A 26,478-nucleotide genomic window follows, 5' to 3' on the forward strand; every position below is an offset into this window, starting at 1 on the left:
CTGTCGATAATACTGCAATGCAGCGTAACCTGCAAACAGCATTTGTTAGTTTTTTACCTCAAAAGCATAAATTCCTTGTAGCGATTCACCGAATCGCATTTCACCTCGAACTAACAAAATTTCACAATAACAAAATTTGCTCATAAACTGTGTCGTAACATGCAGGTTAGCTTAGTTGCAACCCCCAAAATAAAACCCGAGGGCTTTTTTTGGTTATAGGGGTGTAAAGAATTCTTGAGTTTACTATTGGGCACGCAGCTGCTGAGCTAAGCAGCAACCCTCCAATTGTCTTACAATTTTGCTCACGGCTGCAATGAAAAACATTGTATATCGCAACTTCGGGCTTGAAATATACTCTCGTTTGTAATTCCTTATTTACCGCCCTTAAGACACAATGTACTATTCCTTTCCAGACTGCGTCATATACCGTGGAAGCTGGCGCTGTAAAGTTCGGTGACGCTCCGTGGAGCCACGCGACGCTGCGGCTGCCGTCACGGACGAAGGATCTCTCCATCTCGCTCCAGTTCCGCACCTTCTCCCCTGATGGACTACTGCTGTTGGCTCCGGTAAGTTAGCCGTACAATCTATGTACTTACGTCGAACTGAAGGGCACACTCCTCTGTCCTCTCTCCTTTAAATAACATTGTATATCTGTTCTGTAACCGTTGTTTCCGAACTGGTGGTAGATTTTTTTGCGTTCATAAGTCTCATAAGGCACGATAGGTCTCGATCTGCGAGAAATAAACGCTTTGTGAGCTACTTTGTCCATATAATGAGGAAGGGAGACGGAAGTTTGGTACGTGTAAAGTTACTGTGAGAAATACTGAAGGCGAGAGACCACGTGGCCGACTACCTGATCGATGGACTGCCCGGTTTCAAGACTTCCATTAGATAAATGTGATGCCGTCTCCATCTATTCGGACAAAACAAACAGAAACGGCATCACAGATATCTGTCATATAAAATTAATTCAATTAATGGTGAAACAGAGGGTTGACTCGTGTCAGAAATTCTATGACGTTGTCAGGAACGCCATGGACCGGAATCGATGGAGTATACGAACGACCATCATCCCTAAATAACTCTTTTACGTCTTTATTTTGTGTGATTATTTTTAATTAATTGTTATTATATTATTACGTGATTATTTTTACGTTTTTAAATTTACAGCGCATTGGTATCAAGTATCAACTGTAATGCTTTGAATTTGCATTGATTTATAAACGACGACGACTGGATGGCCGAGTGGTTAGAGAACCTGACTACGAAGCTTGAGGTCCCGTGTTCGAATCGCGGCCGGGGCAGATATTTATATGAATAATACGAATGTTTGTTCTCGGGTCTTGGATGTTTCATATGTATTTAAGTATGTTTATCCGTCGTCTAGTACCTATATCCGCATAGTACAAGCTTTGCTTAGTTTGGATTGGAACTAGGTCAATTGGTGTCAGGTATCCCATGATATTTATTATTTATTTATTATTTAAATAAATAAATCAAATCATCAACCACGATCATCAATCATGACAGATACGACCAAGAAGATTGACTAATTTTGACTTTGACTGAGCTGTGATGTGTTGAATGTTTGTTTAGGGCACGAAGACGAAGCCGAAGCACTACCTGGCGCTGGTGGTGCGCGAGGGCCGGCTGCGGCTGTCGGTGCGCGGGCGCCGCCGCAAGGAGGTCGCGCTGCCCGCGCCGCAGGCCGACGGGGAGTGGCGCGCGGTCAGTACCAATAACATTTAGTTAACCCCCAGAAACTGTCGCTAGCCGGAGAAATAAAACACTTACAAAAGAAAACTATATACATTTTTCAGTCACACTGCCTCACACACACACACACTGGCCTGGGACTTGTAACACACAGGACACAGGGCAGGGTGTTAAGGTAACCCTGCTTTACTCCTTTTGCAGCACCTATAAAGATGTTTTAGTTCACCAGGAAAAAGCTAAACTGGATTCGATTAGTTTACAAAATGCAGCAAGAAATATGTTAGAAGTAGAGATGATAAGATACAATACCTGCTAGTGTGCAGTTATATTACAAGTAGTAGTCAGTGAAATAGCTATCACCGAGTAAATAATTAATAAGTTTTTCTTAGAAATAAAATCAAATTTCGGCTTACGCCTTGCCAAATAGTAGAGCCAATGACAGGAAAAAACAAAAGAGTATCAATAATTTAGAATTTAGTTTTTTTTTCTGTAAGCGGCCAGTTGCGCACCGCGGAGGTTTGCCATGTTACAAACCCCTCGGTGTTACAAGTTTAATGTCAATATCTGTCTGTGCGTAGCTCTCAATGGACCGATTTCGATGGTGCTGATTCTTAGCTATGTTTGATAAAAATCTGTTCAACCGCTTTTGAGGTAGGTAAGTACTTATTACTTATTGGACTTTGAAATGATAATGTTCTAAGTTGGTTTGTTAGTGTAAAATAATAGTAACAAAACAGAGTCCTCGTAAGATCACTCGTGGCTCTGTATTTTGTTTATCTGTCCGTCTGTCTGAACAAATTTACTTTGAATTTACCTAGACAGCTCAAGTTGAAATTTGGGACACTTATATTCATGCCGCCAAAACTCCAAACGTCTAAAAACGGATTATGAATTTGGAGGCAAATCAGAAAATAGCCCAATGAAAGGTTAATACCTACCTATGCTGTGTTGTAAGGATCTTCAATATCACACTTCATACACTTAATATTATAGATGCAAAAATTTGTATCTCTGTTTATTAATTCATTACGTCTAAACAGTTGAACCAATTTAGATGATATTCGGTATACAGATAGTTTGAGTCCCGGGGATGGACATAGGATAGTTTTTATCCCGGAAAATTGCATACATAGTTCCCGCGGGATAGCGATAAACGATTTCGGTAACAGCTAGTCTGAAATAAAGTAAAAACATTTGCAAACTTTACCTACCGTTTGTACTATTTACTTTTTTTTATTCGACTGGATGGCAAACGAGCAAGTGGGGCTCCTGGTGGTAATTTTAAAATTTATGACGGTGGAAGCATTTTACACTGCCACTGAACGTAGATATAGTTAGTGTTTAGTATTGTAACTAAGGGACCCCATACATCCCTGTATTTTTATTATTATTATTTTTTGTATTTTTTTCTTTAATTTATTATTTTTTAAGTATTTTATTTGTAATTATATTATTATGAAAAAATTACTTTCTGCCAAGTTTCTAGCGGCGCATTCTTCTTGGTAATGATGGTCTTTCCGAAAGCGCTGGTACCTACCTAGTTTAAAAATGACGTGTAAAAGTGCCCATTGCGGCCTATTAAATGAATTAAATCATTTGAATTTGAATTTGTAAGAGATCACCACTGCGCATAGACACCTGCAACACCAGGGGAATTTTATGTATTCTAAGCTACCGTGCGTATGATATGCCAAATAAAAGGCTAGTTGTTGTAGGGATCTCAAGCAATTTTGATAATTTTTGATTGTATCAGTGACGTGGTGATGTGTACGGCATTGCAGGTGTCAATCCGCCTGTCGCGCAACCGTCTGGTGCTGTCGGCGGGCGGCGCGGCGGCGGCGGCGCACGCGCCGGTGGCGCAGCGCGCGTCGCGGCTGTTCGTGGGCGGCGTGCCGCAGCCGCCGCAGCTGCCGCATATTCCCAACTCGGTGAGTAACTGAGCTCGCAGATCTTGAGCTAACGTAAACTCAGTCATTAACTGGGCTTACTGACCTCAGTGAGTACAGACCTTGACCTAACCTAAACTCAGTGAGTAGGTAAAGGCTGACCAGAATTATAAAAAACCTCGCCATATTGCGGAAAACCAATAGAACTAATTTCCTGCACTGGCAACACTAAATTCAAATGTCATCTGTCTATTGCTGCCAAAGTTTAATGTTGTTTGCGCGTCGCATTTTAAAGTGTTATTTTGTGTTTTTGTGCGTTAAAATGCCGAAGTTCATCCATAGCCTTGGGAGGAAAATAATTCACAATGTATAAAAGTATTTGTCATAGATAAAGTCTGAAGGATTAGAAAATATTCCTTTAAATAACATCACCGACACCGTTGTCAATATGACTGGTAGGTACCGTATAGTAAGTGTAAAGAATGTTGCAATATAAAACGTAGAAGTGCTGCCCTCGCGTCATGTTTTTTGTATTCCTGGTCAGCCTATAACTGCGCCCGCAGGCCTTGATCTAATTTAAAGACGGTGAGTAGCTGGGCCCACTGACCTTGCTCTAATATACCTACTCGGGGAGTAGCTGGGCTCGCAGACCTTCATTATCATCATCCCAGCCTATATACGCCCCACTGCTGGGCACAGCCTTCCTCTCAGAATGACAGGGTTTGGGCCGCAGTTCCCGTGCGGATTTGAAACTTCACACGCACCATTGAATGAATTGGTTCGCAAGTTTGTGCAGGTTTCCTCACGATGTTTTCCTTCACCGTAAAGCTCGTGGTAAATTTCAAATGGTGCGAGCCGAGGTTTGAACCCACGATCCTCTGCTTGAGAGGCCATGGGTCAACCGACTCGGCCACCACGGCTTGCAGACCTTGATCTAACTTAAACACTAGATTCTAGAAGACCCTTTGTGATCGTGCGTGTGTTTAGATCCTGCGCGTGGGCGGGTTCCTGGGCTGCGTGCGGCGCGTGGAGGTGAACGGGCGCGCGCAAGACTTGGTGCGCACGGCGGCCGCGCACCACCGCGTCGGACAGTGCTTCCCCAACGTGGAACAGGCCGCTTACTTCGGAGGTGCGTCACCCCGAGATGGGACCCTCATCAACTGTGACACTGACGTTACTGGGACGTTGATGATCTGTGACACTGATGTTACTGGAACGTTGATGAACTGTGACGTACACTGACGTTACTGGGACGTTGATAAACAGTGACACCTGCGTTACTGGGACGTTGATGAACTGTGACACTGATGTTACTGGGACATTGATGAACTGTGACACTGCCGTTACTGGAACGTTGATGAACTGTGACACTTACGTTACTGGGACGTTGATAAACTGTGACACTGACGTTACTAGGACGTTTGATGATTTGTGACACTGCCGTTACTGGAACGTTGATGAACTGTGACACTTACGTTACTGGGACGTTGATAAACTGTGACACTGACGTTACTAGGACGTTTGATGATTTGTGACACTGACGTTACTGGAACGTTTGATGAACTGTGACACTGACGTTACTGGGACCTTAGTGAACTGTGACACTACTGTTAAACCCAGTAATTCATGTCCGATCAAAATTGTAACTGTGAAAGTGGGAGCCCAATTCAACTTAAGTGCGCTAACAAAATTATACTCAAATCCTAAAGGTTGTTTTTTTTCTGAATGGATTGTTGCTCTTAGCCTCAGATGGCTTTTATAGCTTACAGGAGATAGGGCGGGCAGCTAAACGGACCGCTCAGCATAAGGAGGCGACCGGATAGCTTAAGTGGTTAGAGAATCTGACTGTGAAGCTTGAGGTCCCGGGTCCTATTGTAAGGCTTGTGTTCCGGTTGCAGGCGACGCGTTCGCGCTGTGGGCGGGCGCGGCGGGCGAGCTGCGGCTGCGGTTCCGCAGCGCCGAGCCGGCCGGCCTGCTGGCCGCCGCCGGCGCCGCGCTGCTCGAGATCAGAGATGGCGCTGTAAGCTCACTACATTCTAATTATCTACTAATGTTTCCATGTTTTAGGGGGAGGCCTATGTCCAACAGTAAATGGTCCTGAGGCTGATTTCATGATGATGAGTATGTATTACCATGAGATCCAGCAGTTGAATTGAAATTCAGGGATTTCACTAAATTCCATATAAAATACCCGCGCCAAATGTCATGTCTCTAAAGCCAAAGATTGAAAATCGATGGGAAAATTGAGATAAAAAGTAATATTTGTGTTATTCCAGACGTCCAGATGTACATGCCAAATACCATCCAAATACGTCCAGCCGTAGGAGTAACAAACGTATACACGCATACTGACAAACTTTGGCATTTATATTAAACCTTAACAAGGCCCCATTTACTAGAGCATACTACCACAGAATCAAAAGCAGCTATCGAATACATACCTGACAAAGAATATTTTTAAAGCTAGTCGTATTGTCAATAATTACAATGAAAATTGTGATTGTGACGTATTATGACGACCATAATTATGAAATTAATAAGGTTCAGTTTCCAACTCAATGCAAGTGGTCGCTAAATCGCCTCTACCTTATTAAGTGTAGGACTTAATATCACTTTGACTTCTTAAATAAACATGGAAACTCGTCTACAGTTGGTATTTACCCGCACCACGGGTTCAGCGGTGGCCCGCGCGGAGACCCGCGGCCCGGGCAACAAGGCACTATGCGACAACGCGTGGCACACGGTCGTGGCGCGCGTGTCCCGGGCGCACGTGTCGCTGTCGCTCGACGCCGGCCCGGAGATCCGGAGCAGCGGCGACGCCACGTTGGTGGACGATGCTGAGACGCCTGAAGCGCTCACGGCGCTTTATATCGGCGGGTTGCCAGGTAAATAAATCTGTAGTTTTTTTTTTATTGGCCGGACTTGGGCTTCGTATATTTTTGGTAAAGCACGCGTCACGAAGTGACGAAGGACCAATTTAAATTTTTGGCTTTCTTTTCTGATTATTTTCAGTGTATTCTAGTCACAGTATTGTCAAGTAAAATAATTCTTAACGAGATAACCGTAAAAATAACTTCAAAATTGGGAATTAAACACTTACTGAGTTTTGTAAGTGAAAAATACTATTTTTTTTTCTTTATCAGAAGGCATGGCAGATTCGTCGGACGCCAGAGAGAACTTCAAGGGCTGCATCAGCGACGTCACCGTCGGAGGTCAGAAGCGCAAGTGGCAGGACATGGAAACCCTACACAATGTGCTGCTAGACTCGTGTCCGGTTACGCAGTGAATTTCACTGGTTTTTGGACATCACTACCATACGTCAAAATGTCAGCAGCTTGCATAGAACGTCAAAGTTGACAGCTGTCATTTCCATAAAAATATCTAAACCAGCCTTATTGTCTAATGCACTATAAATGACAATCGTTTTCACCACTTTTTTCGTCACAGGTAGGTATAATGAGGGTAGAAAGAGATGAGAGAGAGAGAGAGAGAGGGATCTAGCGTTAGACAGTAAGGCTTCCGGTTTCTTTACAACGCGTGACAGACAAATTTCATGATAAAATACCAAATGTGCCTTAAGACTAGCCACTTAGCACGGCTTTGCCTGCACTGTGACTTCACAGAAAAAGCTACTTACGCTTTTTTTTCTAACAAATATGAATACAAATTACAATTAATAACCGATTATGATGTATACATCGAAAAAAAAATAAAGAGTGCCCGCAGACATACAATTTCAAGTTGGCCGACTATCGAACTAAATTGCGTACTTTTGCAATTTAACTGGCCAACTTTATTGCGTTAGTTGCCAGTCGCAAACCTAACTGATTTAGTCGGTAACAGTGTTGCTACTGTAGCGACGTGTGCGTGCAAATGTGGAAAAAGAACGCTCAATTGCTGTGATTAAAAAGAAGACGAAAACAAAAACGATAATTGTAAGTCTGCGGGCACTCTAAGTCTCTTGCATTTTGCCGTGCGACTGACCAACTAAGTTGGATAGTTTGCCGGCTTGAATAGGGTATGTGCTAATACGCAGTCGGCCGATAGTTGAACAACTTTTAAATTGGGCTTTGTCGAAAGGGAATCGGCGTTCTGATAAGATCGGTGTCTAATTCGTTTGTTGGACGATTTAGTAGGATAAAATATGCGGGCTATCATTAAGGTACTGGTCTATTGGTATACACGGCAATTTAGTTGGCCAACTTGAAAATTGTAAGTCTGCGGGCACTCTAATACTCAAAGGGGCTGTGTCACCACCCACTGATTAGTGTTAACTGACGGTTAAATGTGATGCCGTCTCCGTCTATTCGAACAAAACAAACAGAGACAGCATCACATTTAACCGTCAGTTAACAGTAATCAATGGATGGTGAAGCAGCCCCTAAATCGTTCCATAAGTGCCAGAGGTAGGTATCGATGAAGATACATACAAAAGACAAGAGTCGAATTAAGAACTTCTTCAACAAACAAACAAGCAAGCAAATAAGAGCATATTGAAATGCTTTTGTTTTTTTGAGAAGTCTATCCTTTTCATTTATGTAGTGAGAAAAAGAGCAACAATCGGTTCCACGCCATCTTTGTCGAGAAGCGTGACAAGTCTTCAATGAGGCTATAAATATAATAGAGGCTAGTGTATATACGTACTTAACATCACCTTTAATTAAACATAGAGGACACAATACTCACCTGTATATAATAGAGTACTTAACTTAATATTCCGTTCAGTATTCGTGTAGTGTACATAATTGTTTTAATAATAGGTTGTAAGAACAGTTTACAATTTAAACCCCTTGGACTATACCGACCACAAAACTATAAGAAGAATTAGCGTTCAAAACAGTCAAGCATTTTGTTCTGATTTTATTGTGAACTAATGAGGGCTATCGCGTATGAGTTCGCCACTAGAGGCGCTAGTGTAGCAAGAGGTCTCCGAAATGTCAAATGTCACTGTTTTTGGGTGAACGGGTTTATTTATAATTAGAATAATTTTGTGAATATTTTGCAATACCTGAAATTGATTATGGCAAATATGCGTTACGGGGCAATGAATGTCTGTGTTTTGAGACAGTTTTGTCTATCGGAAACCTTTGTCCTCCCTTTTTTTCAACAAAACGGGACTACGCAACACTGTGGTATGCTCGATATTTTTATGGTACGGTTTTGAGGTATCAAATATGATTTAAATGTTAATTTTGTTTGTACGCCCCTAATAACAAACTAACCACTATACTTCAGGCAGGACCTTTGTCTACAGTGGCGCCAACTGGTGAGCGCGAAAACGGTAGCCCTCATTGGAACCGTTCCTCAATTAAATATAAAATCTTGGATATATTGTCCCGGTGGACGTCGGGTCGCGTGCGTACTTAGTTTATTTTTTTAAGAAAATTTGGAATATTGAAGGTCATGCATAATAATTTAATTGCATTTATTATATTACCTGTGTATTAGTCACTAGTTGTATGAACGCTAGCATCATCCTTGCCTATAATAAAACCAATGTCAAATTTTGAAGGTACTTTATAATATTTTGTCTAAATGGTTATAATACAAAACAAATGTATTTTCCTGAAAGTTACAATAAGTGCCATAATTGACAGAATAATTAAGATTGTCATAAGTTATACTAATCCGATGATTTTTTAATGATGTATCAATACTGAACACAGGCAGTGTAAAAGCGTTGTGGCTTAGTCAATGCATATTAAAGAAGCTTAAAATATGAAAAATTGTATTATGGTGTTCTTTGAACAAAGCTCCAAATGTACTCTAAATTAAAGATACCCCTTCATTCATTTAAGCTTGTTATCCTATACGCTAGTCTCTGTCACTTGTCAGACAGACATATCACTAGTTTTCTCCTCTCAAATGCCATAGGGCCAGTACAGATGGACTGCACTCCAACTGCAACGTAACCGCAACTGCAGACTACCCATACGTTTTTCGTTACAGTTCGATTGCAGTTGGCACTCATAGGCGTATAAAGAGGGGGGCCGGGTGGGCCGTGCCCACCCCAGGATATTAAACGAGCAAATGGATCGCCTGATGGTAAACGATTACCGTCGCCCATGGACACCTGCAACACCAGAAGAGTCACAAGTGTGTTGCCGGCCTTTTAGATAGGGGTACGCTCTTATGCTCTTCGCTGGTATGTTGGGCTACTGATTTTAAATTCTATTCTTCACACAAAATCCAGGCCAGGCCACCCTGGAAAATAACCTACATACGCCAATGTCGAGCAATCGAACTTCAACTGCACTCTGACTGCAATTGAAAGTATGGGCAGTTGGAATGCAGTCAGTCTGTACTGGCCCTTAAGCGCGCCAAAGTTCAAGCTATTTTTTACGTGCATTTCATTTAATATGCAGTTTTTTTACATACGAAGAGGTTCCACAAGTTTAACTTTTTGAATAAAGAAGTTAGGCATGTTTGATGCGGATTTACATAGTTGCTATTCAGTTTTCGCTTCCGCTTTCTGTGTTCAGGGTTTAGGTCGAAAACAACAGTAGTTTATGCATTTGTAAATAAATAATAAATTAGGGATCAGCTTTAATAGTTAAAGGCCTCTAATTCGTCACAATATAATTTATTAAGTCGTGTTCAGTAGTGTTACGTGTAAATATAGGTGTAATTGTACATAATGAAATGCTTATTTATTGTATTGCTTTGTATGAAAAATAAAAGTCGATTGTGGCAATAAAAAAACATTTATTTTCAGTATTACATTCCTCACAAAACTTGGTACTTTTTAGCGACTAACTCTCATATTCTACGTACAGTAAAGAAGGTGGCACATAAACCTGAGTCCATCGAGTTGCACAAGACGAAATTCAGTGGCATACCAGAGTTAGTCGCAAACAGGCTTTAATAGACCTTAATGTGACCTATCACCCGAATTAGGACTGCGAACCCATGCCTTCCAAATTGCACAATCAAATAAATTATCCCCACAAGTATCAAACTTATTGAGATAATTATTATTTGTCACTGGGTAACACTTTCGCTGCATGCGACCGGCAACAGTCAACTTAAATACCGACCTATGTCCGAAACAAAGTTAAGACTTTAGAATTTGTAAGACTAGCCTTCTTCAAAAATAAACGTTCTTAAAACTCGCTAACTGTATTCATCTGAAAACGTAACACTTCTAAAAACTGTAATCATAATCAAGCATGTATTTAATAATCTTTCGAGACAAGCGTACTGTGTTCATAGAGACAGTTTACCCAGTGCAACTTTACACTTACTTAAATGAATATTCTTGAATACATACACGTATTAATTATATCTAATAAAGACACTGTTACTTTACAACTATCTAGGTCGCTTTACTTAATGGACAGACAGATTGATCAATTAATCACGTTATACTGAAGTATAACACAATTTGGATAATTATGGAATCTTTGGATCATTACAAAAACAAATCAATGCAAACTAAAAAATAATACAAGCTTAAAAATCAAAAAATATATAATCATAAAAAATCTGCTACTTGTATTTACTAAATAACATCACACTATGTATACATATATGTAATAGTTTCCATTTGCTGCGCTCAGTCCAATTTAAAAATTAATATTAAAAGCATTTTTGGAAATGTTTTATAATTCAAAATTTAACTATTATTATGGCCGATGCTATGAATTATAAAATAAACAACATTATCAAGGACGCCACAAAACAGAATCAATCAATAGTTCTAGAAACTGAAGAGTAATTGTTCTTAACATTTACTATCATTTATATCTGACAAGTTAAAATAATTTACACAGAAATAAAAATAATTGCATCTTCAGTGGACTATTCACACTGTTACAAATTTTCAGTTTTAAAATATGGCGACGTTATAAGTTATGTATGGCTCTATCTCTAACGGCATGAGTGGGAGCGAGAAGGCAACAGCCTCAGCTTTCAAAAGCCATTTTATTGACACGCACCAAAACAGTGCCCAATTCACACTAACAACAGTTCGTCCAAAAAAAGCGTGTTGCCAGCATTAAAAAATAAAACAAAAATAAATTCCTTGAGCAAATCACGTCGCGAACATCGTACCGTTTACAATAATAATGTTATAATGGGAATAATTATACTTCTTATGATGTTTTACCACAGTAGGATGCCTTTAGGGGTTAGGTAAATGCGATGATTGTTACCTGTATCTATAAATATTACGTCGACTACGTCATATTCACTTCAGAGTTGTATAATCTGAAACAATAACACATTATATTTATTATTTCATGTCATTGTCATAAGTATTATCGTAAACAGAGGATACAAACAACATTTTGCACGGACCTCCTTTCTCAAGGCGTGCCAAGTTATAGTTAAATTAACATTCGTTTGTCTTGGTCACTTGCACATTCACTTCTGTGAGACATAAGACCAGAGGCTGTATTGTCTTACTCATAGGCGCTAGCGATTGCATTCATCGTCTCTTTCTATCCTCATCCCATACCCTTTGACTTGACAGAAAGAAGTGGTCGATTTCAAGTGCGTTAGGCAAAACAGCATTGCCAAGGGGGCCATTCAAGTTTTGCGTCAGCAGAAATATTTTAAACCCCAAACCCTCCCAGCGAAAGTCAGAAAAGAATCTAATCCTACCTACTACATTTTGCAAAAAAAAAATTGCTGACGTAAGCACCATCTAGACATTTAGTTTTCACCTATAATATATGAATATGACTTATAATTGTCCCGATGTGGTACTTGATGATGACGTAAATAAACTTGCAGATCCCGTACCATTCGGAAATAAGAGAGGAATGGTCAATTATCGCCTATTTCCTTAAATAAGTTCAAAATGATTCATCTTAAAATTATAAATAAAATATATTTGAGATTCTCACAACAAGCTTTCATTTCAAGTCACACGATATACCTAGTTCGCATTTTTTTACATTTACGCATCCGTGTTTCGGTCACACTCGCAACCAATTTTAACCTCTATCGGTTCAGTAATTTCGGAAAAAATCGACTATGACAGACGGACAGCCAACCTCCATGTGATACTACAAGGATTCCGCATTTTCCTTTCGTCGTACTGAATTGTAAAAACATAACCCTCATTCGGGCAGTCGGTTAAAAAGCGCACTGACCTGTTCACATGGAGAGGTAGACGGACAGCCAACCTCCATGTGATACTACAAGGATTCCGCATTTTCCTTTCGACGTACTGAATTGTAAAAACATAACCCTCATTCGGGCAGTCGGTTAAAAAGCGCACTGACCTGTTCACATGGAGAGGTACCCGCGCGCGGCGGAGCGGCGGCGCGCCACCAGGTACGCAATGAGCACGACCACGACCATGCCTCCGAGCGCGCAGCCCACCGCGATCGGGACCGCGTCCGGGATGTCGCCGCCGGCGCAGTCGCGGGCTGGAAATGATGCACACACGCGTTAAAGGGGTTGGCTAAGGGTGTCCTCACATCTATAGATGCAATAAACGCTTTATGTCCACGCAATAAGAGCGAAAAAGACATCTTCCCGTCGGTAACCGTCGTTTCGCGTCGGCCGAGCCGATCGACGTCTTCTTCGCTCTTATTGCGTTCACTGTAGTTAAAAGACCACTGCATCAAAACGCCCCCTACGTCATAACGGCCACTATACAGCAGGATGATCAATCCAAATGGCTCAGTATGGAGAAGTCAGAAACTATAAGTAAAAACGAAATCTTTTTTTTTAGGAACCATGCTTTCGATTTTAGATTTAATAAAAATGGCATTCAATTTCTCTTAAACCGTCACACATAACCGGGAAACGAACCAGTATTCCCTTCACGATATTGACATGAAATAAGAAGGGAATTTTCAAAATTCCCAAGCCAAGCAAGCCAAGACATATTTGTCATCTTACAGTTAATGCTAAAAAACAGAGAAGTTCCTACCAACTTGAGAAAGTTGCATAATGTCATCCGTTTGTCAACTCTCGTACTGAACTAAACAATAATGCGACATGACTCATTCGACCTAACAAGATCAACTACACTACAACGCACAGTATGCAACACAAAGGGAACTATTGTCTGTCTGTGTGCATTCAGGCTACGTTAGCGGAAAGTAAGGAAATCAATATTATGTAGATGATCATCCCATCATCATCATCATCCCAGCCTGTAAACGTCCCACTGCTGGGCACAGGCCTCCTCTCAGAACAAGAGGGCTTGGGCCATAGTTCCCACGCGGGCCCAGTGCGGATTGGGAACTTCACACGCACCATTGAATCGCTTCGCAGGTGTGTTCAGGTTTCCTCACGATGTTTTCCTTCACCGCAAAGCTCGTGGTAAACTTCAAATGTAATTCTGCACATGAATTTCGAAAAACTCAGAGGTGCGAGCCGGGGTTTGAACCCACGACCCTCTGTTTGAGAGGCGATAGGTCAAACCACTAGGCCACCACGGCTTCTAGACCACCACGGCTTATGTAGAACTATAAGTCAAAGATTTTGAGAAATTAGTATTTAATCATCTCTAGCAAGTTGTGAGTCAAACACTTACCTACTGATCTTAATTTTAGCATTAATAACAATCATAAACCTATAAAGTTGATATAGGGTTAGGTTAGTAGTTTCTAGACAAAAGTTTTTTTTCTACTTGTGACGGTTAAAATTAGAAAAAAAACCGTATAGTTTTTTTTAAGTTTTCTAAAACGGGCAGAGTTATGATACAGTGTGATTCTCATACAATTAGCTTTTTGTCATATGGGCTAAAATGACAAATTTTACAAACATATATAAATCTTCATTTACTATGAATTAATCATTTAGTCAGTATTTCCTTCTATTTTACAACAATTATCGTGCTTTTAGTATCAGCCCAGTTCGCCAGGCCAGCGATAAGGGAACACGGTGAGGTCACGCGTCCAGATATCAAATGCATGTTATAATCGTTCATCTGCTGGACATTTCTAACTTATTCAATATAAACAATACCATATTTTTATATCTACGTGACGAAAGACATTACAGAAATATAAATATTGAAGCAATATTTCAGATAAGATCAGATCAAAAGCAACATTTAATTTTCTAATTGTTCGATGTAATCGTTCTGCTAGCCCGCTACTGTGGAGGCACATAGGATCATGTTAAAATTGTTTTTTTCAGCTCAATTATTGCTGCAAAAGAATTCCAGAGCATAGATCCGTTTTTTTAAATGTCATTATCTAGATACAATGTATTAATTAAGAATTTAATTTATTAATAAATCTTCACCATCATAAGATAACGTTTTTGTAACTTAAGACTACATTGAGAGGTAGCAACATTATTTCACTGTTTATTTGATAAATTGTCCTATTTCCTAAATTTGTCACCGAAATTGTAATTTTAATTTAATTTCCATGTTCATTGTTATATATTTTTTTAATTTAATTCTTATTTAAATAAACTACTGTCCCGATCGTGCGCAGCCTCTTGCCAGTCGTCGACTTGGAGACGTCGCAGATCCGTCTGGACACTGTCCTCCCAGCGTAATTCTTATTTACATTGTCATTTTTGGCTAACATTTAATTGTGTTTCGACAGCTAGGTATTATACATTAATTTGACGATCCAACTACCTAACCAACCTACCTGATATAACTTGTCCGTGATCCGTGGAATTAATCAATAATATTTAGATCCTTTCGTGAATCCTACTAATATTATAAATGTAAAAGTTTGTGAGTGAGTGAGTGAGTATGTTTGTTACTTCTTCACGCTGAAACGGCTGGACGGATTTGGATGAAATTTGGTGAAAAGTCAGTTTATAACCTGGATTAAAACATAGGATACTTTTTATCCCGATATTCCCACGGGATGGGGATAAAATCTTGTAATAAAAACCGCTGGGCTTAGAGTCATGAAATATGGTATGTAGATAGCTGGACATCTGGAATAACACATAAGCTACTTTTTATCCCGCTATTCTTACGGGATAGGGATAAACCCTCGAAATAACAACCGCTGGGTTTTGAGTCATGAAATTTGGCATGGTTGTTATAATATAACGCCAATTAAAACCGATTTAATTTTAGGGAATTCCCACGAGAATTTAATAAAATCCCGGAATTTCAATTGACTTGCTGTATCTAATGATTTACGCGTGCGAAGCCGCGGGTAAACGCTAGTTTCTAATAATTGCCTGACATGTGCTTATTATGTATTTTTAGAAGGTAAACATTGATCTATCTATCTATATTTTGCTAATTTTTGTAGTGGAACAAACATAAACAAAACACTTGACGGAAATTCCGTCGCAGATTCCGTTGCGGATTGCATACTACGCGGAACGACCGATCTTCCGCGTAGTGTGCCCGCTATTTGTAATTTATACGCAATAACATAAAAAAAAGCCGTGGTGGCCTAGTGGTTTGACCAATCGCCTCTCAAACAGAGGTCGTGGTTAAACCCGGCTCGCACTCTGAGTTTTCGAATTCATGTGCGGAATTACATTTGAATTTACCACGAGCTTGCGGTGAAGGAAAACATCGTGAGGAAACCTGCACAAACCTGCGAAGAAATTCAATGGTGCGTGTGAATCCAAATCCGCACTGGCCCGCGTGGGAACTATGGCCCAAGCCCTCTTGTTCTGAGAGGAGGCCTGTGGCAGTGGGACGTATATAGGCTGGGAATGATGATGGAATGATGAACAAACATAATTGAAAACCACCGCCGTCTCATCAGCTTCTGTCGGGCCGCCTCTACACAAAAGTCGCAGGTTTTCGTGAGCGACTGTCGTGTATAGTACGTTAATTAAAAGCATAAAGCTCTGTCTTTACCCTGCCCTTGCTATTCAAGAATGGCACAGCTGAACACACGGCGTACAAGCCGGCATCTTACAAGTGTTAATGACCCGTTACATCAAATAAACGCTTGTTTTTTATATAGATAAGTACGCAAGCACCACAAAGATTCTCTTAAACCAGGCAAATATTTTTGTTATCTTTAATAATTCTTGAGTTTGAAGGAGGTTATCGGGAATGACACAAACAAACAAACAAACTAGATAAAGATTTGTGGGATTGTAACAAAGTTATTTAAGGATTTTGTACCTGAAATACTCGTAGAGCCCGAGATTTGCTTAGTACTTTTACATACATACATATACATATACATACATAAACATCACGCCTGTATTCCCAAATGGAGTAGGCAGAGCACACGAAACGTTACCGCTTCGGAGCCACTTTTAGCAATTTTAGGTTTTTAAGTTGGACAAAAACGGTACAATAGTGATTTGCTAGCCTGTCGCCTACGGGTATACCTTAACCTATATCCTCAGTCGCCTCTTACGACATCCACGGAAGAAATGGAGAGGTGTAATTCGAACCCGACACCACACGGGATCACACGGGGCTTAGTACTTTCGTACTGTCGTAATTACTCCTCATCGAAAAACGAAAAGAGACATTTTATTTTTAATCTTTTTATCTATTTGTGTTCGCTATCTACTTGTTAGAGCTATCGCAGGGCGTAAATAGGACGGGCGTTAGTTAAACTCATTTTAACCACAGTTTTGTTTGGATATGTTTTTGAATACCTTACTTCAACAAATACCTGTAAGTTTTCCTAATTTCACACGCACGGAATAACAATCAAAAATCTGAACTGATTAGTTCGACGGAATCAAACTCAACCGCAGCAAAGTGGTTTTTACAACGACAATAAAGAACTGAACGAAAACAATGCGAAAGTGTGCCATTTAAAATGTACCTAATGTAAGCCCGTAAACCGGCCAACAGCCCGATAGGCGATTACAATTACAACAACATCAAACTTAGTTTTGACGAGAACGATATTTAATGCTTTTGATAATATAAGCATTATTTTGTCACCGCCAGCAAAAACATGTGTAGTTTTATAAATAAGTTTTTGTTAAAAATATAATTTTTAATACGAGCTTTTTGGGACTGTAGGTACTTTTTGTTGACTGTACTTGCTTTGTCATCTAAACTATATTTCCGTACCAAATTTCAAGTCGATGCAATTACCATTGAGGAGTTCCCTCCTGCGGAGATGATCCTGGCTGGACCAGAATATTATTGTGACCGATTGACATAAGTATGACAAATTTCTAGTCAATCTGACCACTGGAGTGGGTCAAATTTAGCTTCCAAGATATACAAACAAAGATATATAAATAAATAAACAAACAGGGCAAGCTAAATGAAAGCTTGCAAAAAGGATGTAGGTAGTTCTCAGTGTGGGAAAATCGCACACATTTCGCAGGAGTATGCCCTTTTTTAAAATGTTTTTATGGAAATACTCATAGCTCTATTTAAAGTAAAGTCATTTCGTACATAAATTTCAACTCAGAGGTGTTATTTTAGATTTGAACCCACGCTCTTCTTTTATAAACTTGTAAACCTATAAACCATAGACCAAACCGCTAGACTTTCACAGCTTTTTTAAATATAATATTATTTGATTCTAATTATTGTAACGTATTATCTAAGCGTCAAAAGTTTCTGCTGTTAGATAAAAGCCAAATCACTTCCGTTCAAATAACAATAACAGTTAAAATTGTTACATTTCTTATAAACGATAAGGAACAATTCAAGAGGTAAAGTAACTAACAGAAACAACGGAGACTGTGAGGGACTTCCCCGGCCGGTTGTTTTAACAAATTATGCATTAACTCGTTATCGGCTAGTACAGACAGACGAATCTTTGACTCCAGTCGAGACTAGTCATAGAACTTTGTCACAGTATCACAATGATTTCGCTGGTAGGGCTTCACGTCTACCCAGTTGGAATTTTATCATCCCAGCCTAGATACATACCACTGCTGGGCACAGGCCTCCTCTCAGAATGTGTAGTTCCCACGCGGGCTCAGTGAGGATTGGGAATTTCACACATCATTGAATTGCTTGGCAGGTATGTGCAGGTTGCCTCACGATGTTTGCCTTCACCGTAAAGGTCGTGGTAAATGTCAAATGTGACGTCACGCGGACTTGAACCGGCTATATCTTCATATTTTTTTATTTAGTTATCAAACTAAAAATAAGTGTCTAATTAAGCTGATAATCCTAGCAGACTAATTAAATGTATTTTTTAGGACACTACCCCATTAACTTGTAACGTTTGTTTAAAATTGCACCTGTTTAGGTAAAATTGTATGACTGACTTGAAAGTAAAGAATGTACACAATTAACATTGATCGTACGGTTAGCAAAAAGAACAGCCGAATTGGGTAAAAAATCCCAATGGAAAAACAATTTAGCAGTTCTAATGAACCGGGGAAGTACCCATGTAGGTACGGTATTGTGGGGTTGGGCGTTAAGGATACGTCAAGCTCGTTTAAATTGTAGCTTATTACTGAGAATTTAAGGTCATAGCTCATTACAGCCTGCCGGCACCCGACCAGCACCGCCTCGCCTCGAGCAGTTAGTATTCTTCATATGGATTTGTATGGGTATTCGCTCACTAGATCAACTCCGTAGCGTCACCGCGTCGTCTCACTCGCGAGGTTGCCACGCGCAGACGGCGAGTGGACCACTCGGTGACAGCCCGCTGCTCACCGCCATAGTGACTACTAGGAAATTCATGGACCACGCAAGGTCCACTCGTCAACGCGGCGTTCACCCGTGGACCGCCTGCCGACAACGAGTGGACGCCGAAAGTCGAGGCGGTGCTGGTCGGGTGCCGGGTGGCTCTAATGAGCTGTGACCTTTAAGCCTAAGAGTACATGATATATAAAGGGATGGAGTGGAGGTGTGTGAGTGCACACTACAGTATTTAGTAACTAACATACTTTCTGAACGTTCATTTTTTCCTCAACCCTAGAGGAACATTGCACTTGCATTGGAACATTGCGTGCAATGTCGCTGTAGCAAGAAAACAGTCTTATACACTATATGATTGATTTTTGGAGTCTTTTTGTATTTTTTATTTCAACTCCAAATTTGTTACTTTTACGGGTATCCCGTGAAACCATATCTATATAGTGCTGCTGCTTAAGTAGCATTGGTTACGCCAAATAAGTACGTTTGAATTTCGCGCGCTTTAATGCGCCTTTTGCTTTCGTGCAAATTTTATTACTTCCAAAACACTGAATTAAACTGCTTCCAAAAAGTTGCTTAGGTTGGCAGTCAGTATAACCACCATATCCTATGTCCTTTTCCCTCCCCGCACGCCTACGTATCTTCTATCGCATCGCGCGCGCGACAGGAGCGCGCCCTGATTGGCGGATTTAAACGCGGCTCGCCGAGCGCCAGCCAACATGGAGATAGAAGGAGTTCGAGAGAAATGTCGACACGCGCATGATCTTGTCGCTGTAAAATATTGGAATTCAGGACTTTGTTCCATTTTTGGTGCCTCTCGATTCGTCGCGAGTGCTACTTGGTGAAGGAAGCTGAGGTGGCCACCGTTTTAGACTTTTTACGAACACTTGGTGCTGTTTAGTGGTGAAACGAACGGGCTACGCCCTACTGGATTGTTCTGGTCCGCTCCGTCCTTGGACGCTGGACCCTGGACCCTGGACATCGTGCACTGGGAGCTACGCAAGGATCCTCAAGGTAGGCGTGCTCTTCCATCTACCACTGACTGCCAACGTAGATTGTCTACCATAACCCCTTTATTAAATACAGTCCACTCTTGCTGGTGGCTGTTCCTCCATACCTACACCTCAGGCCGTATAGAAACCTTCGTTTCTCCGTGCCTCGCATCAGGTTTTCCAATTCCTGACTCTCGTTCCTTCCGCGCTAACATTTTTGGTTCCTTCGAGCCTGGATAGGTATTAACCTACCAGCATCTAGTTAGGTTTTTATTCCATAACCTAAAATAAAAACCGCTAGTTTTAGGCTAAATTCGTTTAGTTCTACACTTAAGATACATAGGTTTAAATACTAATACGTATCCATTTACTCCCGCCTTATAGGTATTGCCTAAAACACCGTCGTTTAGGTTATTATCTATAAGTTAAATAAATCCTATTCGTAGGTTTTAACATTTGTTTAATAAGTTACTATAAGGAAACGTTATATTTTGTACTGCATTCGTGCTTTAAAATATTTAGTTCTTTTGCTAGTTTAAAACATAATATCTTACCGCTAACTTACCTAAAACATAATATCTAACCGCTAAGTTATCCTAAAACATAATATCTAACCGCTAACTTATCCTACATTAACTATAAATTGTAACAGCAGTTTGGGTAACTACCTACCTAACCTTTTCGTTTTAAAACGAGCGGCATACCCACTCGTCGCTAGGTAGCTATATATACGTGCGTATACGGGCATCGAGAGCGCTCGCCGCACGCGCCTCGCCTCGCCGCTCTGTAGGCATATAGGTACATACCCATACTGACCATACCCACTGGTTGTATAAACGATATTTTCGCGTGTCGCTATGGCTAAACAAAATGAAAGTAGTTCTGGCGATAGTAAAGACTTAAACATGGATTACGAGTCTGATTTGTTTATGTTGGAAGAGCGACGTAATATCCTTTTTCAATTAGTTCAAAACATATACGAAAGTGCCCTTAAAGCTCACACGAGCTCAGAGCTTAAAGAGAAATTCCTCTGCTCCGTCGCGACTATCGATGAAGTTCGCACAGAGTTTAAAAATTTAGTTAATGAGTATAATCAAACATTGCTTAAAAACAAAATTGGCGCGAAACCTAATTACCAGCCAATTATTGCTTTCGAAGAAATGTTCTGCCGCATTAAGCGTGTGATACAACAATGCGAAACACCTTCGAGGGCAGAACTCGGTCCAATCATGCCTAAATTACCTGCTTTACCTCCATTGGAGCTCATGTCATTTGACGGTGATATACGAAATTGGCCTCTATTTTATGCAAGTTTTAAGTCAAGAGTGCATAACAACCCATCGCTGTCAGATGACGACAAACTGTATTATTTAATAGGCAAGTTGTCGCCAAGGGCCCAGGCTGTGTTCTCGGGAATAACGCCGTGCGCTGATAACTATCAGCTGATCGTCAGCTGTCTGGTTGATAGGTATCAGGACACACGGACGCTCGCGTCCACTTATTTAGACCAAATAAATAACTTTAAAATGACTGGCCCCGCTTCTTCGTCCAACTTACAACTATTTATGGATAAGTTTGTCACGGCCGCGAATGCAATTAAGCATCTTAATCTGAATGATCTGGCGGATTACATGTTTTTACACACCGCCTTAAAAAAGTTGGACGACGAAACGGTCCTCGCGTTCGAAATGAAATATCGCGACGTGAAAATGCCGACGTTCGGTAATCTTTCTGATTTCATCAAAAGTCAGTATAGAGTGTATCAAAATACGCAGCCTAGCATTAGTGCAGGCCCGTCGCGATCTTTTCAGTAACACGCAACCGCCTAAACTTAAGCGAAGCGAAGCGAAGATGCCTAACGCTCAGAGTTACGTAGCCAGCGCGATACCTACTAAGTGTCTGTGTCAGAATATCGTACACGAACATTTCTTTAAATGTCCCACGTTCAGTACTATGACGCCAGTTGAACGTTTCAAATGCGTTAAAGAAAATAATGGATGCATTAATTGTTTAAGTTTGAAACATCGATGCCGTGATTGTGGTTCAAACTCAAAGTGTCGCAACTGCCAACAGAAACATCACACCTTATTGCATAGGGATAAAGTTCATAATGAAACGTCGCCCGGCCCGGCGGTCGGCTCGCCGCCGCCACATCCCGCGCAGCCCGCTATTGAGTCTCGCCCGCCGCCATTGCCGAATGACGCAATAACGTCGTGTAACACGTCCATTGCCGCGCATGTGAGTGGCGTTCCTGATAAGGTCACCATACAAAACGCGCAATGTATACAACGTACAACGATATTGCTCTCTACCGCTCAAGTGTTAATCTACGATAGTAGTGGCAAATCACAAATAATTAGATGTTTGTTAGATTCGGCATCTCAAAGTAATTTTATTACTCAGGAGTGTTGCACACGTTTGGGTTTGAACTACAATAAAAAATCTCGCATGATTGTTCGCGGTATAGGCGGCGCGGAAAAATCTATTAAAGGCACGGCTGACTTTAAGATATATTCGCGATTTAACGAAAATACTAGTTTTGATGTATCGGGGCTCGTAGTAGACCGTATCACGGACAACCTGCCGACGGTGCCCGTGAACGTATCCATGTTGTCCCACATATTCGCTCCTGGCCGATGAGTCGTTCGCGTCGCCCGCCTCGGTGGATGTGCTACTCGGCGCATCTATATTTCCGCACCTGTTGCTACCTAACATGGTACATAGCAGTGTACCCGACATACCCCGCCGCTATACAACAGTATTGGGTTATATTATGATGGGTTCAGTTCCTGCCGTAGTACAGGCCCATATAAATATAAATTCACTACTGCTTGTTGCGCTGTCGTCCATGAGTCGCCGTTGGACCAAGTTCTTAAGAAGTTCTGGGAGCTTGAAGAGGTTACCGCTCCGCCCGCTCACAGTCGCGATGACCTGGAATGTGAACATCACTTTCGCACCACCACTACTCGCGATGATAGTGGTAGGTACACTGTTGCGTTGCCTTTTAGTGATGACGTGTATAAGTTGGGTGATTCTCATACCGCCGCTATCGCAGGTTTTTATGCCTCGAAAGAAAGCTGGAGGCATCCAGCGCGTTACGTACCGCCTTTGACGATATCATTCGCGAATACGTCAATAAGGGATACTTATCGGAGGTAACGACTGACGTAAATAGTGTCGGATATTTTATACCGACCCTTGTAGTTATTCGTAGCGACAAGGATACTACGAAATTCGCATGGTTTTAGATTCGAGCTGCAAAACGACAACAGGCATGTCTCTCAATGACGTCTTGCACTCGGGCCGAATCTACAGGGTGATCTTTTTTGTATACTTCTAAACTTTAGGTTATTTAAAATCGCCCTTACCGCAGACTGTCGTCAAATGTATTTGCAGATAGGAGTGCATGAATCCGATCGCCGTTTTCAAACGGATCTTGTTCCGATTTCATCCGCAAGACCCCATGAGTACCTATGAGTTTAACCGAGTATGCTTCGGCATGAAGTCGAGCCCATTTCACGCGCTGCGCGTAGTGCATCAGCTTATCGCGGATGACGGCGATCAGTTCCCTATCGCGGCGACCATAGCGTCTACCTCTACCTATATGGATGACGTCTGTTTCAGCATTATGGCTGACGACTCGGCGTGACGTGGCTATAGCTGCGAGCAAAGAGCTCATAAATCTATTCAAACGTGGTCAGTTTGATCTTGTCAAGTGGACGTGCAATTCGGAAAGCGTGTGCGTGAGATCCCTGCTTCGCACCGAGCGTCCACAGAGCTCGAAATAGATAAAGGTGTTCCTCAAAAAATCCTCGGTCTACATTGGAATAAGTAGGGGACTTCTTTTATTTCAAGGTCAATGAACCTGATACAGCGTGTACCAAAAGGCCATACTGTCAACCGTAGCACGTCTGTGGGACAACGTGGGCTTAGTAGCTCCCACCATTTTGTACGCAAAGCTTCTTATTCAGGAGCTATGGCTGATAAAGTGTGACTGGGATGAAACGCTCCACAGCGTATTGTCGAATTGTGGGACCAGTTTTGTGCTGAGCTGCCGAGACTTAACGAGATTCGTATACCGCGCCATCTCGGGGTAGTGCAAGTTGCACCGCGATGCTTTTAGGTTTCGGAGACGCTAGCGAGCGTGCTTACGGTGGCGTCGTGTACCTTAGGGTCGCTAATGGAGCTGACGTGACGGTTCAGCTGGTGTGTTCAAAATCAAAAGTAGCACCGCTGAAAACCGCTTCTGTAGCGAGACTGGAGCTTTGCGCTGCAGTTCTGCTCTCGAAGCTCATGCGTACGGTGTTAGATAACTTCGAACCACGCTATAAAATCAATCAGATCTATGCCTTCACTGACTCGAAGATCGTTCTTTGCTGGATTAATTCATCTCCTCACCGCTGGCAAACGTTTGTGGCCAATCGCGTCGTAAAGATAGTTGAGAACGTACCCGCCGATTGCTTCCACCACGTAGCTGGAGTTCAGAACCCGGCTGACTGTTTATCACGTGGCCTCTCGCCCGCGAAGCTTATAGGCCATCCGCTGTGGTACCAGGGACCGCCATGGGTTTTGAATGATCCGACAGAGTGGCCCATAAAAGAACACGATCGCGATGCCGTCGGTGAAGGTGAAATACCTGAACTAAAGCCACTAGCACATGCCGTCACTACGGATAGTGCCGAGTCTCCCCTTTACACACTCGCACAGCGGGACCTCATCTTGGTCAAAACTATTGCGAATCACGGTTTACGTATGCCGTTTCTTAAAATTACTGCCGCGCAGAGCGACGGTTTCCAGATCTGACTGGAAGTAGCGGAAAAGAAAATTATAACCTCTCTTCAGAATGTTCACTTCAGACAAGACATTCAAAATTTGAAAAAGAGAAATGTTCTCCCACATTACAAAAGCTGCATCCGTTTTAGACGAGGACGGTTTAATTCGCGTTGGCGGCCGTCTGACAAATGCTAAAATTGATTACGTGCAGAAACATCCGTTTGTGTTCCCGCGTCGCGATCACGTCGTGGATATGGTAGTTGATTAATCAAGAAGCATTTGCATGCCGGCCCCGAACTACTGATGTCCTTACTCAGGTGTCAGTACTGGATACTCGCCGCTCGACGAGTAATCCGTCATCGCATCCACAACTGCAACACTTGCTTTAGAGCAAAACCACGACCTTCTTTGCCGCTCATGGCTGACTTGCCGGATTGCCGCGTCAATCAAGCAGTTAAGCCTTTCACGCACACAGGATGCGACTACGCTGGTCCTATCCAGTATACGCCAGTGCGTGGACGAGGCGTCAAAAGCCGCAAAGCATGGCTGTGTATTTTCACGTGCCTCACGACACGTTGTCTCCATATAGAGATAGCGACAGAGTTGAGTACTGCCAATTTCTTGTCAGCATTAAAGCGTTTTTTTATCGCGTCGCGGTCCAGTACAATGTATGTACTCGGACCAAGGAACCAATTTCATTGGCTGCCGATCATACTTACGTGACCTTTACAAGTTTCTCGACCAGTACCGACCCCACTTTGAAAACCAACTTTCGGAAAATCGCATTGATTGGAAATTCAATCCACCCGCATCTCCCCATTTCGGAGGAAGTTGGGAAAGTATGGTTAAGCTCGTTAAGAATCATCTGTTCAAGGTCGTTGGACAGCAGATATTGTCTTACGAGGAGCTGCTGACTGTGCTAGCCCAGGTCGAGGCACTTGTAAACTCGCGCCCGCTCACTGCTATGAGTAGCGACCCCGCAGAGCCTGCTGCACTCACGCCGGCTCATTTTCTCCACACAGCGCCACTACTCTCCTTGCCCACTCCGTATGTGGAAAACTTAAATTTGCAAGAGAGATATTCTCTCCTCGACAAAATTGTAAAAAGTTTCTGGCAGCGATGGCGAGTTGAGTACTTGCATCAATTGCAATCTCGCGCGAAGTGACAACACCAACCACGCCTATTCAAATAGGTACAGTTGTTGTCATTATAACCGACAACATACCACCTTTTCTTGGCCTTTGGGTATAGTGGACGCTGTTCATCCCTCGAAGGATGGTACTACGCGTGTTGTTACTGTTAGGACACTAAGGTACTTTTACGCGCCCCGTTGTTCGATTATGCCCATTACCTAGTCAATAAGTCTGCAGCTCCCTTTGCTCAATAATTTTAGTCGTAGGTAGCTAGTAGTAATAGTTAGTTATTGAGTTTCCAGACTATATGTAGATCTTAAATTTTAATTCTTAGTTAGCTAAGCATAAATTGCCGAGTGTTTGCTCCTTTATTATAATGTAATGTTTGTAAAGGCAACCCTTTAACGGGGGAGGAAATGGTAACGCCAATAAGTACGTTTGAATTTCGCGCGCTTTATGCGCCTTTTGCTTTCGTGCAAATTTTATTACTTCCAAAA

The 26,478-nt window shown here is 41.7% G+C and overlaps 1 protein-coding gene and 1 pseudogene across 2 annotated transcripts in view; one reads left to right on the forward strand and one right to left on the reverse strand.

The window, feature by feature from the left end:
- LOC141445686 (laminin subunit alpha-1-like) overlaps positions 1-11,014 on the forward strand; it is a 59,735-nt gene extending 48,721 nt beyond the window's left edge. The window contains exons 32-38 of the mRNA XM_074111574.1: positions 414-566; positions 1,597-1,728; positions 3,498-3,644; positions 4,590-4,731; positions 5,501-5,622; positions 6,253-6,487; positions 6,746-11,014. Coding sequence (XP_073967675.1) covers positions 414-566; positions 1,597-1,728; positions 3,498-3,644; positions 4,590-4,731; positions 5,501-5,622; positions 6,253-6,487; positions 6,746-6,888 — 1,074 coding nt within the window. The 3' untranslated portion in view covers positions 6,889-11,014. The remainder of the gene's footprint in view (positions 1-413; positions 567-1,596; positions 1,729-3,497; positions 3,645-4,589; positions 4,732-5,500; positions 5,623-6,252; positions 6,488-6,745) is intronic.
- The window catches only part of LOC141426347 (uncharacterized), a 27,029-nt pseudogene continuing 10,838 nt past the window's right edge, over positions 10,288-26,478 (reverse strand). The window contains exons 2-3 of the transcript XR_012451227.1: positions 12,833-12,979; positions 10,288-11,810 (exon numbers count right to left, since the gene is read on the reverse strand). The product of XR_012451227.1 is annotated as an uncharacterized protein (transcript). The remainder of the gene's footprint in view (positions 11,811-12,832; positions 12,980-26,478) is intronic.

The sequence above is a fragment of the Choristoneura fumiferana genome, chromosome 3 (assembly GCF_025370935.1).
Source record: "Choristoneura fumiferana chromosome 3, NRCan_CFum_1, whole genome shotgun sequence".
Taxonomy (NCBI): Eukaryota; Metazoa; Arthropoda; class Insecta; order Lepidoptera; family Tortricidae; genus Choristoneura; species Choristoneura fumiferana.